Raw genomic sequence first — 13,398 nt, forward strand, 5'->3', positions numbered from 1 at the left:
TGTGGCGCCAGGCCAGCAGCATCAGGATCGGGTGGGAGCTTGTTAAAGAACCTCCCGAGTCAGATTCTGCGTTTGAACAGGGTCTCCAAGTGGTTCATATGAACATTAACGTTTCGGAAGCATTGGAGCAGTGGCTTTTGCATAGTGATTACCCAGCTGGAAATAGGTTTCCTGTTGTTGACCTCATGCACACATAGCGTGGCCTCTCAGTTCCTTAACCTCCTCTCCTCCTGCGATCTTGCTTCCTCTCTACCTCAGCTCCTCGCTCCCCTAGTCACACCAGGACCCTGTCATTGCCAGTATCTGGAACCACTCCAGAATCTCTGTTTCATGTGTCTGGCTGTCTTACTATCCATCCCATCTTTTCAGTTCACACTCTCTGGTTCCTAACAATTTATTTACCCTATCAGATGTGTAATTCATTGAGCTGCCATCTTTTTACTCTCCCCCTCTCTTGCTCTCTTACTTCCCTCCTTATCGAACTTTGATTCTGAAATCGCCTCTCTTGGGTGTCTAATAGGCATCTCAAGCTTAACATGTCCAAGATAGCTCCTGACTTTTTTCCTTCCCATCTTCACAAATGTACATATGTGCACACACCCCTCCCTACCCATCCTGTCACCTAGATCTGTTTGTCTCCTTAACTTGTCATACAGTTAAATATAAGTGAACGTTGTCTCCCACCATATAAAGTCAAGTCCATGACAGCAGAGTTGTCTGTCTGTTTCGTTCATTGCTATGTCTCCAACACCTGGTACATACTCCGTTAATATTTGGTAATAAATTAATACACTATCAACCTGGGGAAGGCTCCCTAGAGTAACTTTTAGCATTATAGTGCTTAATGCATGCATTCCTTTAATGCTGTTCAATTATGTTGTTTACAAATAATTGTAATTATAGCCCACTAATTCCCACTACATTTATTTTACTACCTGCTCATGGACAGTTTGGTAAATACTGGTCTAGAGACTCACCATTTATATGTTCATTCCACCTAGCTACTCTCTCCGTCACTTCCTTAAGCCAGTCAACCTATACGAAGTGACTACTGGGAGTGAAAGTATACTTTTGGGAGAAGGTGGTAGAACTGAAGCATCATTTCCCCTATCAGGCTCCCCACAGGATATGTTTAAAATATGCCTCATTTATCTGGGGTTCAATTCTTTGATAGTTACCTAGAATTATCACTGCCGAGAACTCGAAAGATGGCTTTAAAGACCTCTTGTGAACATCTAATTGAGCTCTCACAAAGACTGTATTCCTGATTTTGACTTGCCTTTGCCCTCCAGCAACCACTGTGAAGAATTTGGTATGTGTGTCGCCTTCTAGAGTTTTTAAATATATCATAAACACACGTACAAAGCTGTTCTAATTTGTGATTCCTCCATTGATGTACTGAAGTACCTGTTTCTCCTCACCCTTGCCTCCACTACATCTTATTGATGTTTTTAAATACTTGTGCCTTGGAGTGGGGAAAGTGGTTATTTTACTTTTCAGTTCCTTAATTTTAAGTGAGCCTGAGCATTCTTTATATGTTTAAGAAACACTTCTATGTCTTCCTTTTAATTACCTGTTTGTATCTTCGCCCCTTCTACTGCTGGTTATCTTTAATCAAATCCATTGATGCTTTTCTTTATGGCTTTCAGATCTTACTAAGGAAGGCACCTCAGTGCAAAAATTACATACATATTCTTTCAGATGTTCTTCTAATGCAGTAAATTTGTACTCCATCTGGTTTATGGTTCTGTATGTGATTTTATTTAATCCCTTTTTAACTTGTAGCCCCAGGGTGTTAATTAAGTAAGCCATTCTTCCTGTCCTATTTGAACCATCACTTTTGTCATATGCTAAATCTCTGTGTGAGTGAGCCTGTTTGGGGAACCTCAAATCTATTCCATTCATGTTTTTTGTTTTTCTTCTATTGCGTGAGGCAGTATCACACTGCAGTATTTGTAGTAACTTTTAGTATACTTAATATATGATTGGCATTTTTCTTTTTCTGAGTTTTTTTTGATTATTCTTGTATATTTGTCTTTCCAGATGAACTTTAGTCTCAGTTTGCCAAATTGAAAATTTTTCAATGAGGCTTTTAAAATTTGGTAAGAAATGTATTAAATTTGTAGGTTAATTTGAAGGCAGTTAATGTTTTTATTGTGTTAAGATTATTTATACACATAATATATGTTTTCATTTATTCCAACTTTTTAAATACTCTTCAGTAAAGTTTTACAATTTTCTTCATACAGGCCTTATGGTTTTAAGTTTGTTTTGGTGTTTTATAGATTTTGTTGCTATTGTCAGTTGACTTTTTTTCACCATTATTATTGTTAAATTAATTATTTTGCATGTTGTAAGTAGACAGTTTGGTCTTATCTGTAAGACATAATTTTTTCTTAGCTAATATCTATATACCTTTTAGTTTGTTTTTGTCATTTATGACCAAGATCTCTGGAATAATTTACAAGCTGAGCACACTGTAATCTATTTGTCAGTGTAACTTGAATTCCTCTATTGTTTTACCTTTAAGTATGACTTTTCCTGTTTATTTTTCATAGAAAATTAAGGAAATTGCTTTTTTATATCTAGCTTTCCCTTTGTTTCTAGAATTAGGGAAATCAAGGCTCTGTTTTGACTTTGCAGTGTCTTAAGTTCCAGGAGCAGGTTTGTTTTTTCTCAGGTTGGTCTGCGAAGGCTCAGCCCGACTGCTTGACCCCCAGCTCTGCTCTCTGCTTTGGCAGCTCCGCCTGGGGACGGAGCCTCACTCTGCCTCTGCATCTCCTCAGTCCCCTGGCCTGGCAGGTGGCCCTCTTCACTGGGGCTGTCATCATTAGTTATGTTAGTGGTGACTTAGAAATTTGGGTGTGCAATATAAAATAATAATATTTACTGTCTGCCAGGCACTTATTTTGTATGTAGTAACCCTTTTAATCATGAAAAAGAAATCTTATTGGATACCATTTGCAGATAAGAAAAATTAAAACACAGAATAGATTTAATGACTTGCTCAGGGTCACACAGTTAGCAGGTATCGATTATTGAATGCTCAATAAATGGTTACTATGTAATGATGCAAGTACTTACTATGCAAGGATGGTAATGATCTAGAGGTAATTAGAAAGTATGTATTTACCTTCAGAGTATTTTGTCCTGGGAAGAGAATAACATATCTGGAAAAAAAACAGCATCACTCCCTGACAATGTTGGGTAAGTGAGTCCTGGCCTTTGGCTCCAAAGACAATTTCTCTGTCAGCCAAATTGGCTGTTACTTGAAAATGTATCTGGGAAGAGCCTCAAGGACACAGGGCATGATGTTTTATCCCATTTTTTAAAAAAGATAAGGAACCTTTCTAAATAAGATTCTCAAGCATGCATATATTTAAGGGAAAAGATTTAAAATTTTTAACAGTCCAGAAGAGAAATAAGATTTTGGGGTTTTGTTTGTTTCCGAGACTTCCAGGACTCTTGAAGTTTCAGTGTTTTCTTTTGCCACATAGAGTACCAAGGTAAAACCTGCCCTGAATCCAGCTCTGAAAAGGTAAATTGGGAAGAGTTATGTTTCTGAAGCTGAAATTGAATTCTTTGTTTTTGTTTCATTTGATAGGAAAACAGAAATCATAGTTTCTCAGTAATCAGCTGTGCTTGTCAATTTTTTCTTTTGAGATGTGTATCATTCTCTATCTTCCTTCCGTCATTCTTTATCTCATTCTTGGATAACACAGTAGCTATTTAACTAGTTTCTTGGCCTCTTGTTTTTTACTCTGTCTTCACCCTGTTAATAAGTGAACCTATTAAAAAATAAAAATAAGTGAAGCTGAAACAGCATTCTTGTATTTCCCTGCTTTAGAAACAATCCTGATTTTAATATAACATGTCTTTAAAGTTGGATATATTTTTAGAGGCAAAATCTTTGTTTAAAGACATTTTAAGCTTCAGTAATCTCTATGTACTTTGAGTAAAGAGATAAAAATACCAAAACTCAATTATGGCTTAAGTTAAGCAAAGGCAATGTATTAGAATATCTAGAATTGTATAAAGAACCCACAGGAGGGTGGAGACTTGGACTTGGGAATGGGCAGGGACGAAGCCATCTTAAGAGGCCAGGAAGCAGGAACCATAACAGCCATCCTGCTGCAGAGGATGGAATGGTTGCCAGTCAGTTTCAGTGTCTTTATCCCTGTGCTCAAGATGTTGTTTCCAGAGAAGGAGCATCTGCTCGCCCTTGCTTGCCTTGTCTGCCCACCCTTAGTATCAGTCAAGGGTCTGTTTCTGATTTGCAGTCGTTTTTTGGCAAATTTGACATTATGCATTGAATTGAAGAAATCTTGAATCCTATTGAGCAATGCAGATGTTTCTGGATTGTGGTTAAAAGCCCCTCCATGACAATGGAAGGAAAAATAGGATTTCTCTCTGTGGCTATAAATAATAGATTCATGAAAAGGCTTCCATTTTGTCAAATATCTTGCTAATATGTAGAATTTTGTACTTTAGAACATTCCTTTTAAATACTGGATATTTCAGAGAACATTTGTACCTTACTCAGCCACTTGGTTTCTTTCCTCAACTACTCTTATTTTCATGTCACTAATAGGAAGCCAGTGGATGGTTGCTTTGTGTGCCTCCCCACCCCCATGGCACAGAATATAGATGCATGTATGTAGATAGATAGACAGCTATGTACACTGTGATGGTTTTATATGGCATAATTTTACAATTTTGCATTTCTCCTTCTAGTGCATCCTGACCTCCAGAGTCTCTCTTCTTTAGCTTTCCTGTATGTCTGCATCTGAGAAACATACCAATAGTTGCTTTGTATTGACTGTGCCTCTGGGATGGAATAAGTATGAAAATATAGAGTAAAAACTCCATGAAGTTACGTATACTGGGAGAACAGATTACCTTCCTATCTCACTCTCCCCATCACAGTTGGGGGAATTATAGGAGATGCTGAAATGGAATTCTGGCACTGGGCAGTAAGCCCTTCCCTGGGCAACTAAAAGCTGTTTTTCTGCCAAGATGACATCTGGTTTCTGGGGACCATGTGTGTCTTCCCTTCACCCTGACTCTGATCGAAATACTGACAGAACACACTCCAAGCAGTAGTGACTTGGTGGAACATAAGTGATAGACTCCTTGCAGAGTCTCCTTCACAGCTATTTGCTGTTCTGAAATTATCCCGTCTTTTTCTCCTCCCATTTTGATTATTGAACGAATACTTTCAAAAGATATGATAAATGTAGGGGAAAAAGCCAAAGTAGTAAACTTATAAGTGTAAAGTTTGTATTCCCTTTAACCTGCAATCCTATTTCCTGTAATTTGCCAAAAGTCCTAATCATAAATTGAAAAATGTATGCAGAAAGTTCATTTTAGCATTAACTACTTAGTGAAAATTTGTAAACAACCAAAAATTGTAACAATAGAGTACCAACTTAATAAAACGTGTGTATATGTATACGTGCACACCCACAGAGGAATATTACACAGCCATCACGAATAATGCTGTAGTTTTACACATTTATTGATTGATAAAGATATTTGTGGCATGGAATAATGTTTGACATTGACTGAAAAGCAGACTGCAGAACAGCATTTATGTGCTCCCATTTATATAAAATTATATACTTCTATGTGTATTTATTCATGGAGCAATGTCTGAAGATATGTTTAAACAGTGGTTATCTGTAGTGGGTGATTTGGAGATTTCTTTCCTACTTGATAACTCATGCTGGGGACCAAAACTATGATGTTGAAATTCATCTATCTGTTTTAGTGATATTTATACCACATTAATGGTTTTTAAGAAATATTAATTTTTGTGACTAATAATTATGGTTCTTGAATTTCATTTCTAGTTGGGTTTTTTTTTTTAATATTACTGAGCTTCTGAAATATGAAGACCACAGTTGGTTTCTTGCCTCTACTAGACTCAAATATCTAAGTGTTTCAGTTATATCCTTAGCTCATGTCTTAATTAGCACCTCTCCCTTGGGTTACATGTTTTCTAAGGATAGGAGCTGTATTTGTTAATCTGTATCTATCACTTGGCATATCATGTCCTAGAAATAGACACCCTTTTTTAAAAAAAATCTATAAATGTGAAATATATTCCCACTAGTTTGTGTAACAAAACATTTTCTCTTTTCAGGTGTAGAGTTCGGTGCTCGAATGATAACTATCGATGGGAAACAGATAAAACTTCAGATATGGGATACAGTAAGTATAGCAAAACTATATTGTATGACCTCAATAAAGTTGTTTTACAAAAGTACATTGTATGTTTGTTTTGTTTTAATGTTATTTTATGCCTGTTAACGGTTTGTTAGACACCAATGCTCCTGCAGCCGTGAGGTAAAATGTGGTACCAGAAAAGACTGATTTCCATTGTGCGGTGTTTCAGCAGGCATACCCCAGGGGCAGTTGTTGGTGAACGTTTTTAAGCGAATGCTCTGGTTATGTGGTCTAGACAGAAATGCTCTAGAAACTGTTTTTAAGAAAAACAAGCAGTTTGTCTAAAGTACACATATGAAGTAAAATATGAATGTCAGTACCATAGAGTCACTTAATCAGTTTATTAATTTATTTTAAAAGTATGACTTGGTTCTAACCATTTGAAGCTACCTTGCTCTCACCCCTCATTCTGTCATTTACATTCATTGAGTGCTTATTACATGTCATGTTACATAGTTTTTAATGGCAGTTTCTCATCTGAACCACAGAACATGATTTGAGTGACTGTTGTCTTTATTTCCCCATCCTAGTTGCATAAAAGAGAAATTACTTTATTATATACCATGAATGCTGTAAGGTAGCGGTTCCCAAACTTTTTGGTCTCAGGATTCTTTTATACTCTTAGAAGTTAGTGGAGACCTCAAAGAACCTTTGCTTATGTGGTTTATAGCTACCGATATTTGCCATATTAGAAATTAAAACTGAGAAACTTATTAAATCGTCAATTATTAATTCATTGTAAAATAACCATAATAAACTCATATGTGTTAGGATAAAAAAATGTAGCTTTTATGGAAATTAACTGTTTTTCCAAAACAAAAAACTACATTTTTCCAGTATGGAGAGTGTCATTTTGTTAGATTTTGAAAAATCTCTTTTACTCTCTGCTTAGTAGAAGCTGGGTTCTCATATTTGCCTCTGCATGAGTATTAGGTGTGTTATTTAGTTAAAGTGTATGAAGAAAATAAAACCTCACACAAATAGGTAGTTGAGAAATGGAGGACCTCCTGGGGCCCACAAGGTGTCTCAGGGACGCCCGGTGGGCTGGGGACCACACTTTGAGCACCACTGCCTTAAGGCGATTAGAACTTAATGCTTCAAGAACCCCCTTTGAGGAACATCAAAAAGGTCTCCTGTTATGATGAAGAACACACCACTAAACTAGTCAATGAAATATAAAATATGTGGAATTTTATAGTCATCACCAGTAATAGCCATTGAAGGAAGGCACCTTGAAGAATATTCAGTCTCACAGGCCGGGTTCCCAGGAAGACCACTAAGTTTCTGAAGGCTGTCGTGGGACCTGGGTTCCTGATACTTCCTCTGTGTCACAGAGTCATCCCTGAAACGGAAGACCCTCATCTCTGCCTTGCTGTGTCCCAGAGTTATACATTGGACTTTATGTTATTATGCTTTCTTATTTCTTCTTTTTCAGTGAAGATTTGTGCTTTCACGATTTCTTAGTGTTTTCCCCCCAAGCCTGTAACAGTTCATAACTTCTGGATTTATATTCTCTTGGGCAATGTAATTTCAAAACTGCACAGAAAAGAGAGAAATAAAATATGCACAGTCCCTTCTTTCCTAGAGATGTAAAACGAATGCTCTCTAGCCAAAAAGAAGTATTTCCTACTTTTGTATTAAGTTTCTCTTCTTTTTCAAAAGTGATTGTTCTACATAAACCAGGTTGCTTTCTTAGCTAATAAACTTGTCCAGCACACAGCCTTCAGTGTAGTGTGACCCAAACTGCTTGCTCTTCTTTAATAAATAGTTTTCATACCTTGTGCTCTGCATAAATACTTGCTTTGCCTGAAGTACTTTTTCACCCCTTTCCATTTAACATCATCTCAGATGGCAGCTCTCGCGGAGCCTTCCTGACCCCCCAGGGGGATAGCTGATTCTCCCCATAATATTTTATGCATATTTCTTTTATAGCTCTTATCCCATTGTTATCACAGTTTTTTTGTTCATGTTTACCCTCCTCAGAATAAGCATCATGAGGGAAATGACCATCTGTGTCTTAAGCTTTGTACCTTGTTTATATCCTTAGTTTAGTGGCTGATACATTGATTGGTAAATTTTATTGAATGAATGAGTAAAGCATCTCATTCTGTCTAAGCAGCTTGTAGGATGAAGATGTGGATGTGTTCAAGAGATACCATCTCCTGAAGTACATGATTTCAAAAGGAAAGTTTAATATAGTAACAAAAATTATGTGATGTTTTAGGCACAGACCACCTAACTGTAGTTTATTTTGTTTATTCAATTTTTTTCTATCATCAATGTGTTCTCTTAAATAATCTCCCCCAGCCTAAATTTTTGAAACTTGAACAAATCGTTGATTCCCTAGTTGTTTGTATCCTATAGTCATGCCTGCCTTTGATGAGAACGTTTTATTTTCCTTAGCTTATGAGTTAATTGTTCTACATTGAGCGATCTTTCAGAAGAAATCTGTGGTAATTAGTTATGCTGGACAGTATGAAAGGGAAACAGAAAAAAGAAGAACCCCTTGTTCACACTTCCTCTAGAAAGGCAGAGGGCGGTTTTCTCCCCTCTGTGTCTAATGGAGAGACTGGTGCCTTTGAAGACATCCTGGCCCCAAAAAAGAATCCCAGGGCTTCCGTGTGGAGGGTGCTAGGAACCACTGGCCTCCAGATTTTAAGGACTGTGCAAAAACTTCTAACGTGTTACTTTTGAAAGTAGTTTCTTGAGTTTCTGCCTTATAGCTTTTCCTCTTATCATCATTGGTTTTCTTCTTCTTAACTTTTATACTTAACTTCCAGAACTCTTTAATAGACATTATCTGACAAACCTTAAGGTTGGTCCCACACTTAGTTTATATCTGGGTGGAACATGGTTCTCCATGTGGTGTTAATGTATTGCAGTGTGCCTATACATTTGTATAGCAAGCTACATTTTTAGTAGCATGGGTCATGGCTATTCCTGGCCCAGGATACCTACAGAACCCTTCTGGAGTCCTTCAGGGAAAAGTTTGCCAAATGTTACGGTTTTTTTATGAGCCTTAAGGAAATGAATTTTTGTTCCCAGTGACTGAGTCTCAGTATCTTAGGGTGTTTGTCACCCATTATATATCCATTTCCATTCACAAGAAAAAGAAAAAGAAAAAAAGGGTTTCTTGCAAAATTTCCACCTCCACAAAATTTTACTTTCTTTCGAAAATAGTAAGAATAGCTGCCAGTAGGTACTCCCTGGAGGCCTTGCTGGAAGCAGTGGTAACAGTTACCAGTACACCCCGTGAGACACTTTCCCCTGGCCCCATGTGACTTCTTCTGTGAGACATCAGATGTTTGATTTTCTTGTTATCTGTCAGGGTAAGTCCTAGGACAGACTTAACTTGTACCCAGTTCCATTCTCACCCATAGACCCTCATCCCGCCTTTACTTACCTTTTCTAGCTTGTCTTTTGCTTTTTGTTACTTTTTCGGTTGCCTTCCCACCATATCCAAGTAAATTTTATTCTCCCCAAAAGTTGTAGTATGGATGTTTTAAGTCCATGTATATGTTCAGCTTCCCTGAAAGTGTTACTAGATTGACAAATATTTCTCCCATCAAGTAAGAGTTAGTGGAACAACATAAAAAATCACGTGAAACCTGTATGCTAAAAGTACCTTTTCAGCAAATCACAGGCTTTTTTTTTTTTTTTTTTTGGTCCTTTGTAAAATGTGTCAGTTTATATCCAACTTCTTACCCCCAAAATGAGAATTTTTTGTTGTCTCAATGGAGTGGTGAGGATGGATGGCCAGAATTCAGGGAGGCTAGAGAAGGAGCCTGGAGTCCAGCCCTGGGAAGCAAGCCCACCTCTGCCACTCCTCTCGCCCCGTCCCCCAACCCCAGGTGCTGAGAGGCTTTTGGAGGTCCAGCTGTTTCACCATTGATCCTTCATCAGCATTTCCTTGAACAACCACAGGGATAGGAAACTATCTTAGATGTGCCATTCCACATAATGTTTACCTCCCACCTGTGGTCTCCAGCTTCTCTCATATGGCAGTGTTAAAAGAATCTGAAGTCGGCAGTTACATCTTCTAAGTCTTTTTTTCAGACTACATTTGTTAAAGCATTCAACATCTGCTCTTCTTCCTAGATACTTACAACCTTTATTTCTCTTCCAGGAACTACCTTAGTTTTCATATGAGACTCCCTTAAAGGACCTAAAATTAAATAGTCAAGGTTGACTTTTTCTCCATCTTTGCTATGTAGACACTGAGGCAGCCTAAAAATTGCTTTGATTCTTACTAATCTTGCTGTCGTCCAAACCAGAAGTCTTGTTCATACATACAGATTTCAGTCTTTTTCCTCAACCATAGCAGTTCCTCGATCACAGACCTAGATTTTAATCGTATAGTCAGTTTACAATGTCATGTCAATTAGATCTAGATTTTTAAGGTGAGTCTGCTTAAGAAAGTACCTGAGATTCCATGCTTGGGCGTGGACAGCTTATTTGGCTACCTAGAAATCCTTTTTTTTCTTTCTGGCTCTTGGCCAGGTCTGTATAGCTGGAGTTGTTAGATAAATGACTAATAATGAAAGTAAAAGGTATTACTGTAATACTGATTTTCAGAAATCTTAATTTTCTAACTTGACTGGCTCTTTGGAATCAATCAAGATAACATAAAATTTGAGTGCCTTCTATAAATACACTTCAGTATCCTGAGTTAGGCTATCCCTCAAGGAGAACTAAAGAAGAAAAAAGATAAGCATTTGAGCAGTGTGTTCATTTTATCTGATCAATAGTATTAGAACCAAATGATCACATGAAATTGCTTTTGGATTTGTGAGGAGAAAGGGGTAAGTAGAGGCCGTGGTAGACAAGCTTCCCAGCTTCATGAGAGGATTAGGGAGCTTGAACTGGTCCTCAAAGTGAATAGAAATTGGATAAGTAGAGGGAGGAGAAAATCGTTTTTCAGGAGAAAGACTTAAACAGAGGCACAAAAGCAAGAATATTCAGAATATTGGCAGAATACCAGTAGAAAGAAGTGGCTGTATGAACAAGACTTTTATTGAATAATAATGTAAAATTCTAGAGATCAGATACCCAAGAGCCTTATGTTCAGGGTAGAGATTTTTGAGCAATACCTTGATGTGTGAAAGGTTGTATATTATGGGCGGGGGGGCTATAGCTCAAGCGGTAGAGTGCGTGCTTAGCAGGCACGAGGTCCTAGCTTCAATCACCAGTACCTCCTCCAAGTATAAATAAATAAACCCAATTACCTCCCCCCATAAAGAAAACAGCGAAAAAAATCATTGTATATTATGGAGGTAACAGGAGAGGAAGAGGAGTTATGTTGCCAGACTGTTTACTACAAAAATCGTTACCAACAGAGACTCGGGCACGTGGAGGAGCCAGTTTGGGGGAATCTTTATCTGGTGTTTGGAGGTAAATTTTAAAGGTATGGGGCAAATAATCAGATTTATTTGATTAACAACCCTCAAGTGGAAAATGAAGGACTGTAAGATTCTTTTTCACAGATGTTCTATGACTGTGATGTTAGTGGTAAGCATCACCAAAAGTGAGCGTACCTGTTAGCTCTTGAGGCTGACTTGCTCTGGTGTTTGTACACCTGGTATCTTGTTGGGTTTTTTTTCCCAGAAATCAAACAGCTATATTTTGAGTTAAGCTGATGGTCCACTCTGCCACCCCAGCCAGGTTTCCTAGTGCTATTCACTTAGCCAGTTGTGATTTCATTAAATGCATTTTCTTTTACACCTTTAGCTGCTATTAGGAGTCCCTCACTACAGAGAATTCTATATCTTGTTCAATTTCAAGCTTCTAAAATCTCTTTAAGCCACCATCTTTTACTGAAGAGAATGAAAAACTACATGTCCTAAGTTGGCATTCTTTTTCACTTAAAACAGTATCAGTCAGTCACAGTCTGGACAGGTTTATATTAAAGTACTTTTAAGGAAGTAGATTACTTTGCGTTAATATGATCAGGAAAATTAGTCATTGGGCTAGCTTTATGCAGTTAGTTGTTGTCTAACAGTCTGTTCATAGTTGGAGAAGCCAAAATAAAACACTTTTTGGGGAGAGATTTATTTCAAGGCATCCAGTGTCTTTAGCCAAGAGACTAGGCTAAAGGGTGAGGGGTCGTTCTTACAAGTCAGGTCTCAAGAATTTGAAAACTATTCTGATTACTGATCTTTGTTTATTATAAAGTAATTAAAGATTTTAAGAAGCACAGCTACATTCATAGTCCTCGGTTGGAATGTGTCATTTTTATTGACTTGAGTTTTTATTTGATTTTGTAATGATGGACAAAATCCAGATTCAGTGGATTCAGTATAAAGTGATACATTACATACATTATTTCCATATTATAGAATGTTTTTTCTTTGTAAAACAACTCAGGAAGAATGGGAATGGTATGTAAATGTGTGCTTCTCCTTAATTTTTTTTCCCTTTTACTATGTCTTGTCTGGACTATGAACACTGAAGTTTTAGACCTTACAGTGATGTTCTTCTGTAAGATCTGTAGCAGTGCACAGTTAACCCTTGAACAGCATGGGGGTTAGGGCTGCCAACTCTCCACGCAGTCAAAAATCTGGATATAATCTGTAGTTGGCCCTTCGAATCTGTGGTTCCTCCGTATCCACAGTTCTTTCACATCTATGGATTCAGCCAACTGCAGGTTGTGTAGTACTTTATTATTTGCCATTAGAAAAAGTCCACATGTAAGTGTACCCACACAGTTCAAACCCGTGTTGTTCAGAGGTCTGCTGTGTTCATTTTAGCTCATCCCACAGCAGGAGCCGCCAAGATTGTTTTAAGGAACTTTTGCCTTTGCTCATTGTTTAGGTTTGGGAGACACAAGAGCTCTCCCAAACCTGATTTTCATTTTGAACTAATAAAATATTTATCTTTTTTGTGTTGTAAACCACATAATTCTTCCTTGGTGTGTATAATTCACAGTGATCTCTTAATATCTAGTCCTTGGTTTTCCCATTCTGAGCAGTTAAAGAAGAAATTCCCATAATGCTTGCATTTTGAACTTGGATTTGAAAAGCTTTTTTTTGAAAGATGTCTCAATAAATTATATAAAAGTAATTAATTTCATGCTTCCAGCTAGTATCATTTAATGTTTTAAGCTCAAACTGTGTAAAATAAATTAGCTATTTTTAATAGCCCTTTTATGTGGTGGCTTTCTCAGTATCTGAT

General features: G+C 37.4%; 1 protein-coding gene across 1 annotated transcript in view; it reads left to right on the top strand.

Moving 5' to 3' along the window:
• The window catches only part of RAB2A (RAB2A, member RAS oncogene family), a 62,617-nt gene that overhangs the window by 21,221 nt on the left and 27,998 nt on the right, over positions 1–13,398 (top strand). Inside the window, exon 3 of the mRNA XM_031441583.2 lies at positions 6,146–6,213. Coding sequence (XP_031297443.1) covers positions 6,146–6,213 — 68 coding nt within the window. The remainder of the gene's footprint in view (positions 1–6,145; positions 6,214–13,398) is intronic.

Source organism: Camelus dromedarius, chromosome 30 (assembly GCF_036321535.1).
Source record: "Camelus dromedarius isolate mCamDro1 chromosome 30, mCamDro1.pat, whole genome shotgun sequence".
In the NCBI taxonomy this organism is placed as follows: Eukaryota; Metazoa; Chordata; class Mammalia; order Artiodactyla; family Camelidae; genus Camelus; species Camelus dromedarius.